At 51.1% G+C, this 14235-nt stretch overlaps 1 protein-coding gene across 1 annotated transcript in view; it reads left to right on the top strand.

Annotated features, from left to right (window-relative positions):
* Positions 1-13607, top strand: part of vwa5b1 (von Willebrand factor A domain containing 5B1) — an 89798-nt gene extending 76191 nt beyond the window's left edge. Inside the window, exons 17-22 of the mRNA XM_031906011.1 lie at positions 2440-2577; positions 2828-2956; positions 5488-5562; positions 6458-6527; positions 6607-6724; positions 7820-13607. Of these exons, the coding sequence (XP_031761871.1) occupies positions 2440-2577; positions 2828-2956; positions 5488-5562; positions 6458-6527; positions 6607-6724; positions 7820-8545 (1256 nt within the window). The 3' untranslated portion in view covers positions 8546-13607. The remainder of the gene's footprint in view (positions 1-2439; positions 2578-2827; positions 2957-5487; positions 5563-6457; positions 6528-6606; positions 6725-7819) is intronic.
* The last annotated feature ends 628 nt before the right edge of the window (positions 13608-14235 follow it).

Genomic DNA, 14235 nt, shown 5'->3' with positions numbered 1-14235 from the left:
GATGATAAAAATAAAACAAGATAAAGACAGTAGGGCAAGATGCAGACAGTAGGGCAAGATGGAGACAGTAGGGCAAGATGGAGACAGTAGGGCAAGATGGAGTCAGTAGGGCAAGATGGAGACAGTAGGGCAAGATGGAGACAGTAGGGCAAGATGGAGACAGTAGGGCAAGATGGAGACAGTAGGGCAAGATGGAGACAGTAGGGCAAGATGGAGTCAGTAGGGCAAGATGAAGACGGTAGGGCAAGATGGAGACAGTAGGGCAAGATGGAGACAGTAGGGCAAGATGGGGAGAGTAGGAAAAGGTGGAGACAGTAGGGCAAGATGGAGACAGTAGGGCAAGATGGGGACAGTAGGGCAAGATGGAGACTGTAGGACGAGATGGAGACAGTAGGGCAAGATGGAGACAGTAGGGCAAGATGGAGACTGTAGGGCAAGGTGGAGACAGTAGGGTAAGATGGAGACAGTTGGGCAAGGTGGAGACAGTAGGGCAATATGGAGACAGTAGGACAAGATGGAGATAGTAGGGTAAGGTGGAGACAGTAGGACAAGGTAGAGCAAGATGGAGACAGTATGTCAAAGTGGAGACAGTAGGACAAGATGGAGACAGTAGGACAAGATGGAGACAGTAGGACAAGATGGAGACAGTAGGACAAGATGGAGACAGTAGGACAAGATGGAGACAGTAGGGCAAGATGGAGACAGTAGGGCAAGATGGAGACAGTAGGACAAGATGGAGACAGTAGGACAAGGTGGAGACAGTAGGACAAGATGGAGACAGTAGGACAAGATGGAGACAGTAGGGGAAGATGGAGACAGTAGGACAATATAATGACAGCAGTGAGATGGTTCAATTAGGCCGTTATCTCAGTGATACCCAGTATAATGTTGCTGAAGTGCCAGTCCCAGCACCCACTAAAGCCAAAGGCTGGGCACCCACAACAAGTGCCACAAGTCACATAATGGCAATTAAATAATATCAGGTGCCAGTCTGCCAATTACATCCCTCCTGTAAGGAAATATTAATGACGGGTTCCTATGGGAGAGACTGCTCGGAGACTGACATACTTAGGACGTGACGTCGAAGCAGAAAGCTGGCAGCTGATGAAAGAGTTCAGGTTTCAGATGAGACACCCGCTGGCCAAGGGGGATCTGTTGTGAGAGACACATCCGCTTTGTGGCCCCGTCCCACCCCTCGCTGGGCGCAATTGTTACAGACAAAGCTTTGAGTTTAGCCTTATTCCATCCCATAATAAAGGCAAGGGGGCAGCCATTGGGGCAATTAGCGAGTGAGTCACAGACGGCTGCAACATGAATCTCTCTGCCCCACATAGCGACATATCCGAGAGCTTTAAATCATTTCAGCTTCTTCCCTGTCTCAAGGCAAAGCATTAAGGCATTAAAGGGGAACTTCACCCAAACACTGCTACATAAGAAATGCCTATGATAAAGACACAGCGGTGCATCAGTGAGTGGGGAGATTCGGTGCCGAGGGCTCACGTAAAATCTGCAAGTAGGGGGGGGCAGGCAGAAGAGGTAATTGCACAGAGCTGCCCCCCCACGTTGCCCCTCAGGCACGTGTCTCTTCTACCTACCCCTAGTTCTGGCCCTGGAGGTGGGAGTTGTGCAGACCCTTCTCCAATAATGCCATAAAGCAGTCCCCACAACTGCAGGGGCCGCCGTGGGATGGGCAAAACCGGACCTTTTACATTACACAGCTGCCCTCCTCTTTGCCAATGCTGGGAATTGCCCTGGTGTTTAGTTACCCCCTCTGATTACCCATGCACAGGGTGAGACGCCCTACGGATCTAATTGTGTCATTCCGTAGGTTTTGGAACGGCCCATATTTGATTCCCTAAGCACCAACTTGACCCCTACAGTCTCTTTGTATATTGCTAATCATTGCCATAAAGCAAGGCAGGACTGCTGTTATTTTCCAAAAGGGAAATATGTATACAGGGTCGGACTGGGGGGTGCAGGGCCCACTGGGCTCCTGCCCCGTGGGCCCTGCAGGTGCCCCCGCCAGCCGCGTCCCCTACCCCCCTCCCATGGGCCCCCCAACCCCCCGCAGGGTCCCCCACCCGATGTCCTCCCCTGAGCACATGTAAATTTAACACGTCAGGGGAGGAACGGTTGGGCAGGGGGAGCACCGCAAGGGTCGGGTCTGGGCCACGAGATTTTTCCCGGTGTCCCGGCGGCCCAGTCCGACCCTGGGTGTATATACCCACGAGCAGTGGCCTAACTAGATGTTACTGGGCCCCCCAGCAAATTCCAATTGGGGCCACTATAGTTGACCTATTCTATCAAGATATATTGAAATTGCTCTATAATTAGGGGCTTATTGGGCCCCCCTGTAAGCGCAGGCTCTGCTCCCCCTGTAGCCCCCGGGTACCAGGAATAGAGTTGGCCACATTCCGTGTATTTTGTGCCCCTTTGCAGGTTTGGGGCGCAGATTCCAGCTGAACGCCATACACGCCAGCAAAGCCTGTAATGTCATCAGCAAATACACGGCCTTCGTCCCGGTGGATCTGAGCAGCAACTCCTACTTGCCCAGCGTGGTGGAATATGCCAACACAGGTACCGGCCCGGTGCTGCTCTCTGTACCTCGCTGTGCCCCCTGTGCCCCCCGTGCATGCCAGTCTCCCCCGTTACACGTAGGATTTATATTTGCCCCCTCTCTGTGTCCCACTCCCGGCACCCTGCTGTCTCCCTGTGACCCGTCCTTCTGTCGTGTTAACTGTCAGTCTCGTCTGGTCCTCTCTCTCTCTCTGTCTTTGTCTGGAGGTCTCTCCCACTGACTGAGGAGGATGCCCTCATTCCCTGCCAGGTGCTGCCCTAAAGCAGGGTTCCCAGCGCAGTCTGAGCTCCGGGAGCCGACGCCTGAGGGGATTCTCCATCGGCCTGGGGCGCTCGCAGTCAACCTGTGCGTCCGAATCGTCCGACGAGCGATTTTACAGTAAGAGACCGTCGCAACAACCGGCTGACTCCCCCACCTGGGAAAGTGTCTCTCAGCCAAGTTCACACCCTCTTTGGGGGTCATTTACTTTACTCTGGGCAGGGTTGGACTGGGCCACTGTGGCACCGAGGCACCGGGGGGCGCCCCTGCCACCCAGCCGACATCCTCCCCCTGAGGAAACTTACTTTCACCGTGTCAGGGGAGGGACACCGGCGGCCAGGGGAGCACCGACAGGGATTGGGTCTGGGCTGCGGCTCACCGGATGTTTTCCTGGTGCCCCGGTGGCCCAGCCAGGGGGCACCTTGGGGGTGCTGGGCAGCAGCCCTTGTGGGCCCTGCACCCCCCAGTCCACCCCACCCTTGGGTGCAAGTTCTAGTGCCCCTTATGGAAAGCGGCACTCTGCCAGGGTCGGACTAGACCGCCGGGACACCAGGAAAAATCCCAGTGGGCCTCGGCTCTAGTGGGCCCCAGCGGCCCAGGCCCGACCCATGGGGCGCTCCCCCTGCCCGACTGCTCCTCCGCTGATCGCTCGTAAGTGAAATGAACCGGGGGCCGGGGACCACCGGGTGTTTTCCAGTTGCCCCGGCGGCGCAGCTAGGGGGCACCTTGGGGGGTGCTGGGCCGGGTGGGGGTACAGCCCTTGTGGGCCCTGCACCCCCCAGTCCGACCCCAACCGTGGGTGCAAGTTCTAGTGCCCCTTATGGAAAGCGGCACTCTGCCAGGGTCGGACGGGGCTGAAACATCCCAATGGGCCCCGGCGGCCCAGACCCGACCCTTGCCGACGCTCCCCCTGCCCGACTGCTCCTCCCCTGACGCGTTAAATTTACGTGCTCGAGGGAGCACGTGGGTGGGGGGCCCTGCGAGGGGGGTTAGGGGGCCCCCTGCGGGGAGGGGGTTTGGGGATGCAGCCAGCGGGGGCGCCCCTGCCACCCAGCCGACATCCTCCCCTGAGTGCTCATAAGTGAAACTTACTTTCACTGTGTCAGAGGAGGGACACCGGTGGCCGGGGGAGCGCCGACAGGGATTGGGTCTGGGCTGGGGCTCACCGGATGTTTTCCGGTGCCTCGGGGGTGTGGGGCCCCTGGGGCAGCAGCCCTTGTGGGCCCTGCACCCCCCAGTCCGACCCCACCCTTGGGCGCAAGTTCTACTGCTCCTTATGGAAAGCGGCACTCTGCCAGGGTCGGACTGGGACACCGGGAGAAATCCCAGTGGGCCCCAGCGGCCCAGACCCAACCCTTCCGGCGATCCCCTAACGTGTTAAATTTACGGGCTTGGGGGAGGATGTCGGTGGGGGGCCCTGTGCGGGGGGGTGAGGGGGGCTTTAGGGGGGCCCCTGCACGGGGGTTAGAGAGGCCCTGCGAGGGGGGTTAGGGGGGCCCCTGTGGGGGGGGTTAGGGGGACCCAGGGGGGGTTAGGGGACGCAGCTGGTGGGGGCACCTGCAGGGCCCCGGTGGGCTCTTCACCCCCCAGTCCGACTCTGCACTGTGCTGTGTGTGGCAGATTAAAAATCTGGTGTGAGGGGCAAAGTGCAGTATCAGGAGCCCCCCCCAGCTCTGTCGTGCCCAACCTGCCCAACCCAAAGGGCACACCTACCCAAAGCAGGACCCGGGGTGCAAAGTGCAAAAAAAATGTCCCACAATTTGGCATTCTTCTTGCAGTATAAAATACAATGTAACAATAAGTGCATTATTTATTTGTTATAGTTTTTTTTTCAATAATTTGCCTTTGTCTTCTACATCTTTCCAGCTTTCAAATGGGGGTCACTGACCCCGGCCGCTAAAACTATTGTTCTGTGAAGCTTACAATGTTATTATTATTGTCACTTTTTTATTACTGATCGTGTAATTTCCCATTGTATTCTACCGAGCTGATCTTTTATCTGATAGGTAACCTGTACCAGTGCAGGGCAACAGTATATTATATTTTAATTACTTTAAATGGGATATAAACCCAACCATAACGCTGCCCCACGGCGCCCCCTAGTGTTGCTATAGAAGTTGCCGAAAACCGTAATTCTAGATGCAAGGAAATTCCCCAATGAGAATTCTACTGAGCAACAATGTGAGTGTAAGTGCAAGAGAAGTGACCAATGGGAATGCTGATTCCCTGTGTCAGGCCCCTTGCTGGTACCTTACATATAGAGATAATGATGGCATTTTCCCCTCATTATATGGCACAGGAATCAGACATGGGGATAAAGGGACAGACTTGTTCAGTGCTGGGAAACTGTGCTTATTGCTCCCAACTCCAATTGCAGGAACAGAGAACAGGGAGCCGGATTTACTCACATCAGCTGGGATTCTCATTGGGGGATTTCTTGCATTTTAATGCAGTTTTATTGGGCAATATTGCTTTAAGAATACAGCCCTGATGTTGCTGGACTACAGCTCCCAGCATGCCTCACCCTTCATTATATGTTACATTATTCTGGGATTTGTAGTCCGGCAACAGCTGAGTAACGTTTGGGGCAACGTGTGATATTTTGCTAATAAAGTAGAAACCCCAGAAAGTGGCTTCATGTTTCCTTGCAGATGTGGACGAGGCTGCGACGTCTCCTTGTACCACCCCTGTGTCATCTGGATGGGAGCGCTGCAGCTTCCCCCAAGGTCAGTGGTCTCTCTGGGTGCAGCAATTGCCCCAAACGCCTGTTTAATAATAAACTAATAACCAGTTCAGTCTAATTATAAATACCCAATGGGAGGTTTCCTAATATATCCCTTATAATAATAATAAATGTGTAACAAACCTGCCTTGACTGCCCTTACAGTATAAACCCCTTCCTATGCTGATGGTGAGATCCCCTTTCCTCCCCACCCCCAATGTATCACTCATTCCCCCTCTCTTGGTAGGGAATCCCATAACCTGACTGCCCTTACAGTATAAACCCCTTCCTATGCTGATGGTGAGATCCCCTTTCCTCCCCACCCCCAATGTATCACTCATTCCCCCTCTCTTGGTAGGGAATCCCATAACCTGACTGCCCTTACAGTATAAACCCCTTCCTATGCTGATGGTGAGATCCCCTTTCCTCCCCACTCCCAATGTATCACTCATTCCCCCTCTCTTGGTAGGGAATACCATAACCTGACTGCCCTTACAGTAAGGAACCCCTTCCTATGCTGATGGTGAGATCCCCTTTCCTCCCCACCCCCAATGTATCACTCATTCCCCCTCTCTTGGTAGGGAATCCCATAACCTGACTGCCCTTACAGTAAGGAACCCCTTCCTATGCTGATGGTGAGATCCCCTTTCCTCCCCACCACCAATGTATCACTCATTCCCCCTCTCTTGGTAGGGAATCCCATAACCTGACTGCCCTTATAGTAAAGAACCCCTTGCTATGTTGGTTGCAGAATATTCCTTCCAGTCTCAGCAGGTAGCCTTGTGTTACCAGCACCATGGAAAGACCATTCATTAGAGATGTTTCTATTGATGTTTTAATTGGCTCTTGCTTCTGGAAGCCCAATTGCCATAGACAAACCAGTTCCTTTGTTGTTGCAGCCCCACAGCGCAGTCCCTCCGTCTCCTCGGCCCACTCCCAGAGATCCATAGAAAGCCTCTTTGCAGCCAGGTAAGTGGCAGCCATTGGCCGGTACCCAGGACCCAATCTCCGTGCCACGTACAATCTCTCTGTTCTTCTCTTGCCGCAGGCTCAGCTTTAACAAAACCCGGCTTTTAACTCGAGCAGCCAAAGGTTTCATGATCAAGTCTCCGGGCAAAGGCAGCGAGGAGAGCGAAGGCGAAAAGAATAGCGACTACTTGCCCCTGGTAGGTGGGGAATGGCAATCTTTGCATCCTTTTGTGCGGATATAAGGGCTCGTTTAGTGCAAAGCCAAGAGCCCACTAGAGTTGGCTACTGACACACTTGTGCCCAAGGCATTGCTGGCTGTAGGACTTTATTGAGGGGCCACTAGAGTTGGCTACTGACACACTTGTGCCCTAGGAATTGCTGGCTGTAGAACTTTATTGAGGGGCCACTAGAGTTGGCTACTGACACACTTGTGCCCAAAGCATTGCTGGCTGTAGGACTTTATTGAGGGGCCACTAGAGTTGGCTACTGACACACTTGTGCCCAAAGCATTGCTGGCTGTAGGACTTTATTGAGGGGCCACTAGAGTTGGCTACTGACACACTTGTGCCCTAGGAATTGCTGGCTGTAGAACTTTATTGAGGGGCCACTAGAGTTGGCTACTGACACACTTGTGCCCAAAGCATTGCTGGCTGTAGGACTTTATTGAGGGGCCACTAGATTTGAGGCCCACTAGGATATTCCTGGGATCCCATTGGGCCAGTCCATGCCTGATTCAGCTTGGGTGAACAAAGCAGAGCCAATCTGCCCCTGTTTTGCTTGATTGCTCACCAGTGGCCACTTAGGGGGCACCCACAATTAATCAGGAATGATAATGACCCCCCCAGAGCAATATGGCACAAGGCAACACAGGCACTTTGCCCAATCACTTTGCTCCGTGTATGGTTTGTAGGTGGGGAACGGCAATCTTTGCCTCCTTTTGTGCGGATATAAGGGCTCGTTTAGTGCACAGCCAAGAGCCCACTAAAGTTGGCTACTGACACACTTGTGCCCAAGGCATTGCTGGCTAGTGGACTTTATTGAGGGGCCACTAGATTTAAGGCCCACTAGGATATTCCTGGGATCCCATTGGGCCAGTCCACGCCTGATTCAGCTTGGGTGTAGAAAACAAAGCCAATCTGCCCATGTATGGCTTCATTGCTCACCAGTGGCCACTTTGGGGGCACCCACAATTAATCAGGAATGATTATGACCCCCCCCCAGAGCAATATGGCACTTTACCCCATTACTGTGCCCCAATGTATGGTTTGTATAATGGTGTCTCTGCCGCACAGGTCTCCCTACAGTTGGCCTGTGGTGCTTTCCTGCTGAACCAAACCTTCGCCGACGCCGCCAACATTCCGTTGGACAAGCTCAAGTGGACGTCTCCCTTCAGCAGCCACCGTGCTGCCCTGAGCCCAATGTCTCACAGCTCCTCCCCTTCCAAAAAGGTAGAGAGCCTTCCGGCCAGCGGCGGGCATTTCCTGGTGCCGGACGCCGAGTTCCACAGCACGCCCAATGGCTTTGGCGAAGACGTTTGCCAACAAAGCAGAATCCGGCACTTATCCAGCAGCGCTCTAGACAGCCCACCCCGGGCTTCCAAGGCAACGGAGAATGAACTGTCTCTTCCAGTGTTACCTCTTAGGCGCTACTCTTCTCCCGAGAGCGCCCAGGACTCTGCCTCCATTCACACAGACAGCGGACTGGGTTCGGAGTCTGACAGCGCCGAGGTTCAGTCTTGGATGGAGGCCATAGAAGAGCAACGCAAGTCCCAACCGGAGAGCATGGTATGGGCCACAGCGGTAGCCCTGGCCTGGCTGGAGAACAACTCGGCGGCCTATTTCACCGAGTGGGAGCTGCTGGCTGCCAAGGCCGACCGGTGGCTATGCAGACAGAAGGTCCCCGAGGGACGCACTCTCGCCGTGGTCAAGTCTGCGGCCCAGCAGCTCTTTGTGTTGCTCAGACACTGGGATGACAACCTTCAGTTTAACGTCTTGTGCTACAACCCTAGCAGCGTGTAGGGACTGGGGGGGCAATGAAATGAATAAGGGGGTTATTTGTGTGGCATGAGTGTTGTGTAAGCGCTTGTTGTGCCAGCTGTGCCAGTCTGGGCTGGGGGTGGTGTCTGTGCATGGAGGCTGTGAGTGCGCTGTGTGTGCCGCTGTGTGTGCAGTTCAGCTCTGCGCTTTCTGGGTAACATTTCTCTAGGTGTAAAGTCAGTGTAGGGACCCGCCGGTAAGTGCCGTCTCCTCCTGTATAGGAACGGGGTACTGACCCCCCCGAGGGTAGAAAGTTAGATAATGACCCGCACACATTCCTTACACGACTATAGCCCTGTCCTCGTTCTCAGATTTCCCTCGCGCATCCGTGCATAACTGTCACATTTACTGACCAACCCTTCCTTAACTGTCAGTTTTACTAGTGAGGCTCTGTTCTTACTGTGAGTTTTATATATATTGCAGCCCTTCTGTAACTGTCAGTTTCTCTAGCCCTGCAGTAACTGTAATTGTCAGCTTTTCTAGTGTAGCCCTTCCATGACTGTCAGCTTTTCTAGTGTAGCCCTTCCATGACTGTCAGCTTTTCTAGTGTAGCCCTTCCATAACTGTCAGTTTTTCTAGTGTACCCCTTCCATGACTGTCAGCTTTTCTAGTGTAGCCCTTCCATGACTGTCAGCTTTTCTAGTGTAGCCCTTCCATGACTGTCAGCTTTTCTAGTGTAGCCCTTCCATAACTGTCAGTTTTTCTAGTGTACCCCTTCCATGACTGTCAGCTTTTCTAGTGTAGCCCTTCCATGACTGTCAGCTTTTCTAGTGTAGCCCTTCCATGACTGTCAGCTTTTCTAGTGTAGCCCTTCCATAACTGTCAGCTTTTCTAGTGTAGCCCTTCCATAACTGTCAGCTTTTCTAGTGTAGCCCTTCCATGACTGTCAGTTTTTCTAGTGTAGCCCTTCCATGACTGTCAGTTTTTCTAGTGTAGCCTTTCTGGGACTGTCAGTTTTTCTAGAGTAGCCCTTCCATGACTGTCAGTTTTTTAGCATAACCCTTCCATGACTGTCAGTTTTTCTAGAGTAACCCTTCTCAGCTTTTCTAGTAAATAACCCGCCATAGCTATTAGCTTTTCTAGGGCAACCCTGCTGTGTCAGTGTATGTGCTGCCAGCTCTGCTGTGATTGCCTAATTTCCAGTGTATCCCTGCCTTAGCTGTCAGTTTTGTTGTACAGACCTGCCTCGTCAGTTTTTCAGGTGAAGAACCATAGTAACTGTCAGTTTTTCTAGTGCAGCTCTGATGCAGTTCTCTGCTTTTCTACTGAATTCCCACCATTCTTTAGTGCAGCGATGCTGTAACAGCCAGCCTTTTAAGCTACCACCCTGCCATAACTGTCAGTTTTTCTAATGCAGCCTTGCTGTAACTGTCATCTTTCCTAGCACAGTCTAATGCAGTTCTCAGCTTTTCTGCTGAATGCTTGTCAGTCTTTCTAGTGCAGCCCTGCCACAACTAAGTTTTTTTATTCAGGCCCTGTTGTAACTGTCAGCTTTTTTGATTCATGTCAGCTTAAGTTAACTTTTAGTGTGTTATACAATGCCCTTTTCCTAGCTACTTTGCAATTGGTCTTCATTACTTTTTTATTTATAGTTTTTGAATTATTTCCCTTCTTCTTTGAACTCTTTGCAGCTTTCAAATGGGGGTCACTGACCCCGGCAGCCAAACCCTATTGCTGTGAGCTTACAATGTTGTTATTATTATTATTACTTTTTATTGTCTATCTTTAGATCCATCCCCTCTCCTATTCATATTCCAGTCTCTTATTCAAACCACTGCCTGAAATGATTCCTACCACCACCTTTTAATTGCTGTAGAAACTGATGACTGGGCTTTAAAGGGTTAGTTCTCCGCTGCATTGTCCAGACATGCAAGTAGGATCACTGTAGAAACAGACAATGGGCATATTAACCCCAGACATGCCAGTAAGATCACTGCAGTAATGAATTATAAGCACCTTAACTCCAGACATACAAAAATCACTGCAGAAAATGTATAAAATGAATATTAACCCCAGACATACCAGTAGGATCACTGCAGAAATGGACTATAAGTACATTAACCCCAGACATGGCGTCAAGATCACTGCAAAAAAAATAGATTATAATCATATTAACTCCAGACATGCCAATAAGATCACTGCAGTGGGAAATGTACAGTTGGAAAAGTCCATAGGGACTGATGGTTCCACCCAAGACCTCCTTATGGAAGGAATGTTGTTGAGTCTCCAATCAGTAGGGAAAGATTCTTCCTTATCATTAAAGGGGAACTTCACCCAAACACTACTTAAGCCTTTCCATCAATGAAGAAATACGCAGCCTTTCTCGTAGTATTTAATGTAATAATATGGTATATTAGGGGTTTCTGTGTTCAGTGGGGCTTTTGGTTTTGGTTTGGAAGGCAGAGATCCTCTTTACGGGAGTTCAAAACTGCCATGAAAGGCTTTTTAACCCATTATTAGGTGCTAAATTGCACTGTTACAGTTACCTATAGCACCCAGTGCTAGGTCTGGCTTTGGGAAACTGCACTGGTGCAATTCAGCACCCACTTTAATCAATCAGCCCCAAAGAGCACACAGAGGGACCAGAGAAGAGCTGCCCAGTCCCTTATTGCGCCCCCTTGTGTCAGTCTGTTTGCACACGTCTCTGTCTCACAACTCTACTTGCACACTAACCATCCTATTTGCACTCTCTGTATGTGCCCCGTTGGTTCTGTGAGCCCCCAAGTCCTGTATGCCCCCTGTGTCGGCTCCAGTATCTCTCAATGGGGGTCTCACAACTAGACTTTGCCCACTCACAGTCTCTGTGCCCATTCACAGTCTCTGCCCACTCACAGTCTCTCTGCCCACTCACAGTCTCTGCCCACTCACAGTCTCTCTGCCCACTCACAGTCTCTCTGCCCACTCACAGTCTCTCTGCCCACTCACAGTCTCTGTGCCCACTCACAGTCTCTGTGCCCACTTACAGTCTCTGTGCCCACTTACAGTCTCTGTGTCCACTCAGTCTCTGTGCCCACTCACAGTCTCTCCCCACTCACAGTCTCTGTGCCCACTCACAGTCTCTGTGCCCACTCACAGTCTCTCCCCACTCACAGTCACTGTGCCCACTCACAGCCTCTGTGCCCACTCACAGTCTCTCCTCACTCACAGTCTCTGTGCCCACTCACAGTCTCTCTGCCCACTCACAGTCTCTGCCCACTCACAGTCTCTGCCCACTCACAGTCTCTCTGCCCATGTGCCACATTCTAGTTGATGTATTTGCACACCCTTCTAGTTCCGTTTGCACACCTACCTACCCTCACTCCTCTCTTACCCAGACTCCTTTGTCCCCCCCCCGACGGCCGCTTCTGTGCCTGTTTGATGCTGCTGAGTGATAAAACCCAAGTCGTTGTTGCGTTTCCCATAGACTTTTGCCAACCCGGGGAAGGCGGATTCATTCTATGCATGGGGAGTATTTTGAATCTTGATTTTGACATTTGGTTCCGGTGTCAGAGGGTTGTTACATTTCCGATTTTGTGATTCCAGTACGTGGCATGGTCCCAAGCGCCGCCGTAATTATTTTCTGTTCTTTCGGTTCTGTATGATCTGATATTTGGTTGTTTGACCGTTACTGTAAGTTACGCCACGTCTTCCTATATAGAACCCGACTGCCTGTTGGGTGAATAAATATAATGATGTTCCCTGTGCTTGTACCTTCCTCTGTGTGCCCAGAACCACAGGCAGCAAAGTACTGAATCCTGTGTAGCCCTTGGGCAATACAAACAAAGCAATTTTGAGGGGCCCAGGGGGAGCCAAAATGGCGTATTGCTTGCCCAAGAACGTTTGGAAGGGGATGTTGTGGTATCGATCAGCCGAGGTGATGCTTCCCACCCAACATTCCTCATTAAAGAATTGAGCCAAAATTCCAATCTGCGGAGGCCAAGCCCAAGTTTCACACCAAGCTATGCCCTTTCCACCTCCAAATTATTTCAGCTGTCCAGTTATGGTTGGCATCTGTCCAGTTTGGCCAAGACCCAGTTTTCACAAGGGCCAAAACTGCCAGTCGCGGCAATCGGCCAATCTCCAGTCGCCACGTCATGTGATGTCACTGGTCCACCCATATGATGTCACTGCCCGGCCCAGTGATGTCACACTCCCACCTCCCCGCCCATTTGGGCAGGGAGTGATAGATACATACGTATGTCCTGGTAATTCCAATAACAGAATTATCAATAAACTCACAGCAGCAGCCAACGGGTGACACTTACCGGTCTCCTGTTTGAAAGCAAACATCCGATTGGTTGCCTTGGGGGATATTAGCCTTAAGTTAATACCCCTATATTATGGTTGGCAGGGTGGAATCAATTTTTGGCACAACTAACATTCTTTTCAGTATAAAATAGGCAGATGATGTAGACAAGGCAAGTTCACAATGCCAACATACCATATCCAACCACATCCAACCTATAGATTTCAGTTAGAAAAGCACATCATGGCCAAATGTGGCCCAAAGCTTAACCTTGGGGCCAACAATACAATCACATTAAGGGTAAATCTATCACAAAATGTGGTCTTTGGCCAATGAGAATTTTGGAAAGGCCTATCAATATATCTTATGGCGTCCTGATCAAGAACTCCCTTCTCAATGGGAAAGGTAACTTTATCACATGGTGTAATAATGAAAGATACTCATTTCTCCTCCCAGAAATCCAAAGGAGCTTTGGCCTAGCGGTGACCACCATGACTGAACCCCTAATTGTTTTGTAACCTTGTTCCCCCCTGAAATCACTTTGCACAGACCCTTTATATCCGGACCCCGAGGTCTATAGGGACAGTTGTGCCTATACACACGTACAGTATATTTGGTCAGCGTCTCGTTTGTGTGGGGACCTTATGCTTGGACGTCTGTGCCTTCTGTAGATGTGGCTTTGTCCTATTGTGGCTCCTCGGAGCGAGATTCTGCGTCTCAGGTGGTATCCGGCAGTGTGTGTAATGATGCATTTTTTCATTCTTGATTCCTTTGTATTTGAATTATTTTTGTGTTCAATAAAGTGGTACTTGGTGAGCAGCCCTGTGTGGTTAATCTTTAGAATGGGGCACATATGGGGCATGTACTGTCCAGCTACAAGGGGAACTCAGAAAGCCTATAGGAAATGTATGACTTTACTGTATTGCACAACAAGGGCTGGCAGCCTTAAACTGTAACACTGAAATATCAGCGGTAAAGATTCAAGTGCCCCTCAGGGCCCAACACAGGGTATCTTTGCATGTACTGCTATCATCAGTGTTACATACAGGGTCCTAATGTTACCATTTTGCCCTAATATCACCATCTTGTCCAGCTATCTCCATTTTGCCCTCCTTTCTCCATCTTTCTCTACTATGATTATATTGCCCTACTGTCTCCATGTTTTCCTGCTATAGCTTTCTTGCCCTACTGTCCCCCCCCCTAATGTCTCCATCTTGTCCTACTGTCTCCATCTTGCCCTACTGTCTCCATCTTGCCCTACTGTCTCCATCTTGTCCTACTGTCTCCATCTTGCCCTACTGTCTCCATCTCACCCTACTGTCTCCATCTTGTCCTACTGTCTCCATCTTGCCCTACTGTCTCCATCTTGCCCTACTGTCTCCATCTTGTCCTACTGTCTCCATCTTGCCCTACTGTCTCCATCTTGTCCTACTGTCTCCATCTTGCC

The sequence above is a fragment of the Xenopus tropicalis genome, chromosome 7 (genome assembly GCF_000004195.4).
Source record: "Xenopus tropicalis strain Nigerian chromosome 7, UCB_Xtro_10.0, whole genome shotgun sequence".
In the NCBI taxonomy this organism is placed as follows: domain Eukaryota; kingdom Metazoa; phylum Chordata; class Amphibia; order Anura; family Pipidae; genus Xenopus; species Xenopus tropicalis.
Note: the sequence above shows the minus strand (reverse complement) of the source record. Positions and strands in the feature narration are given on the sequence as shown.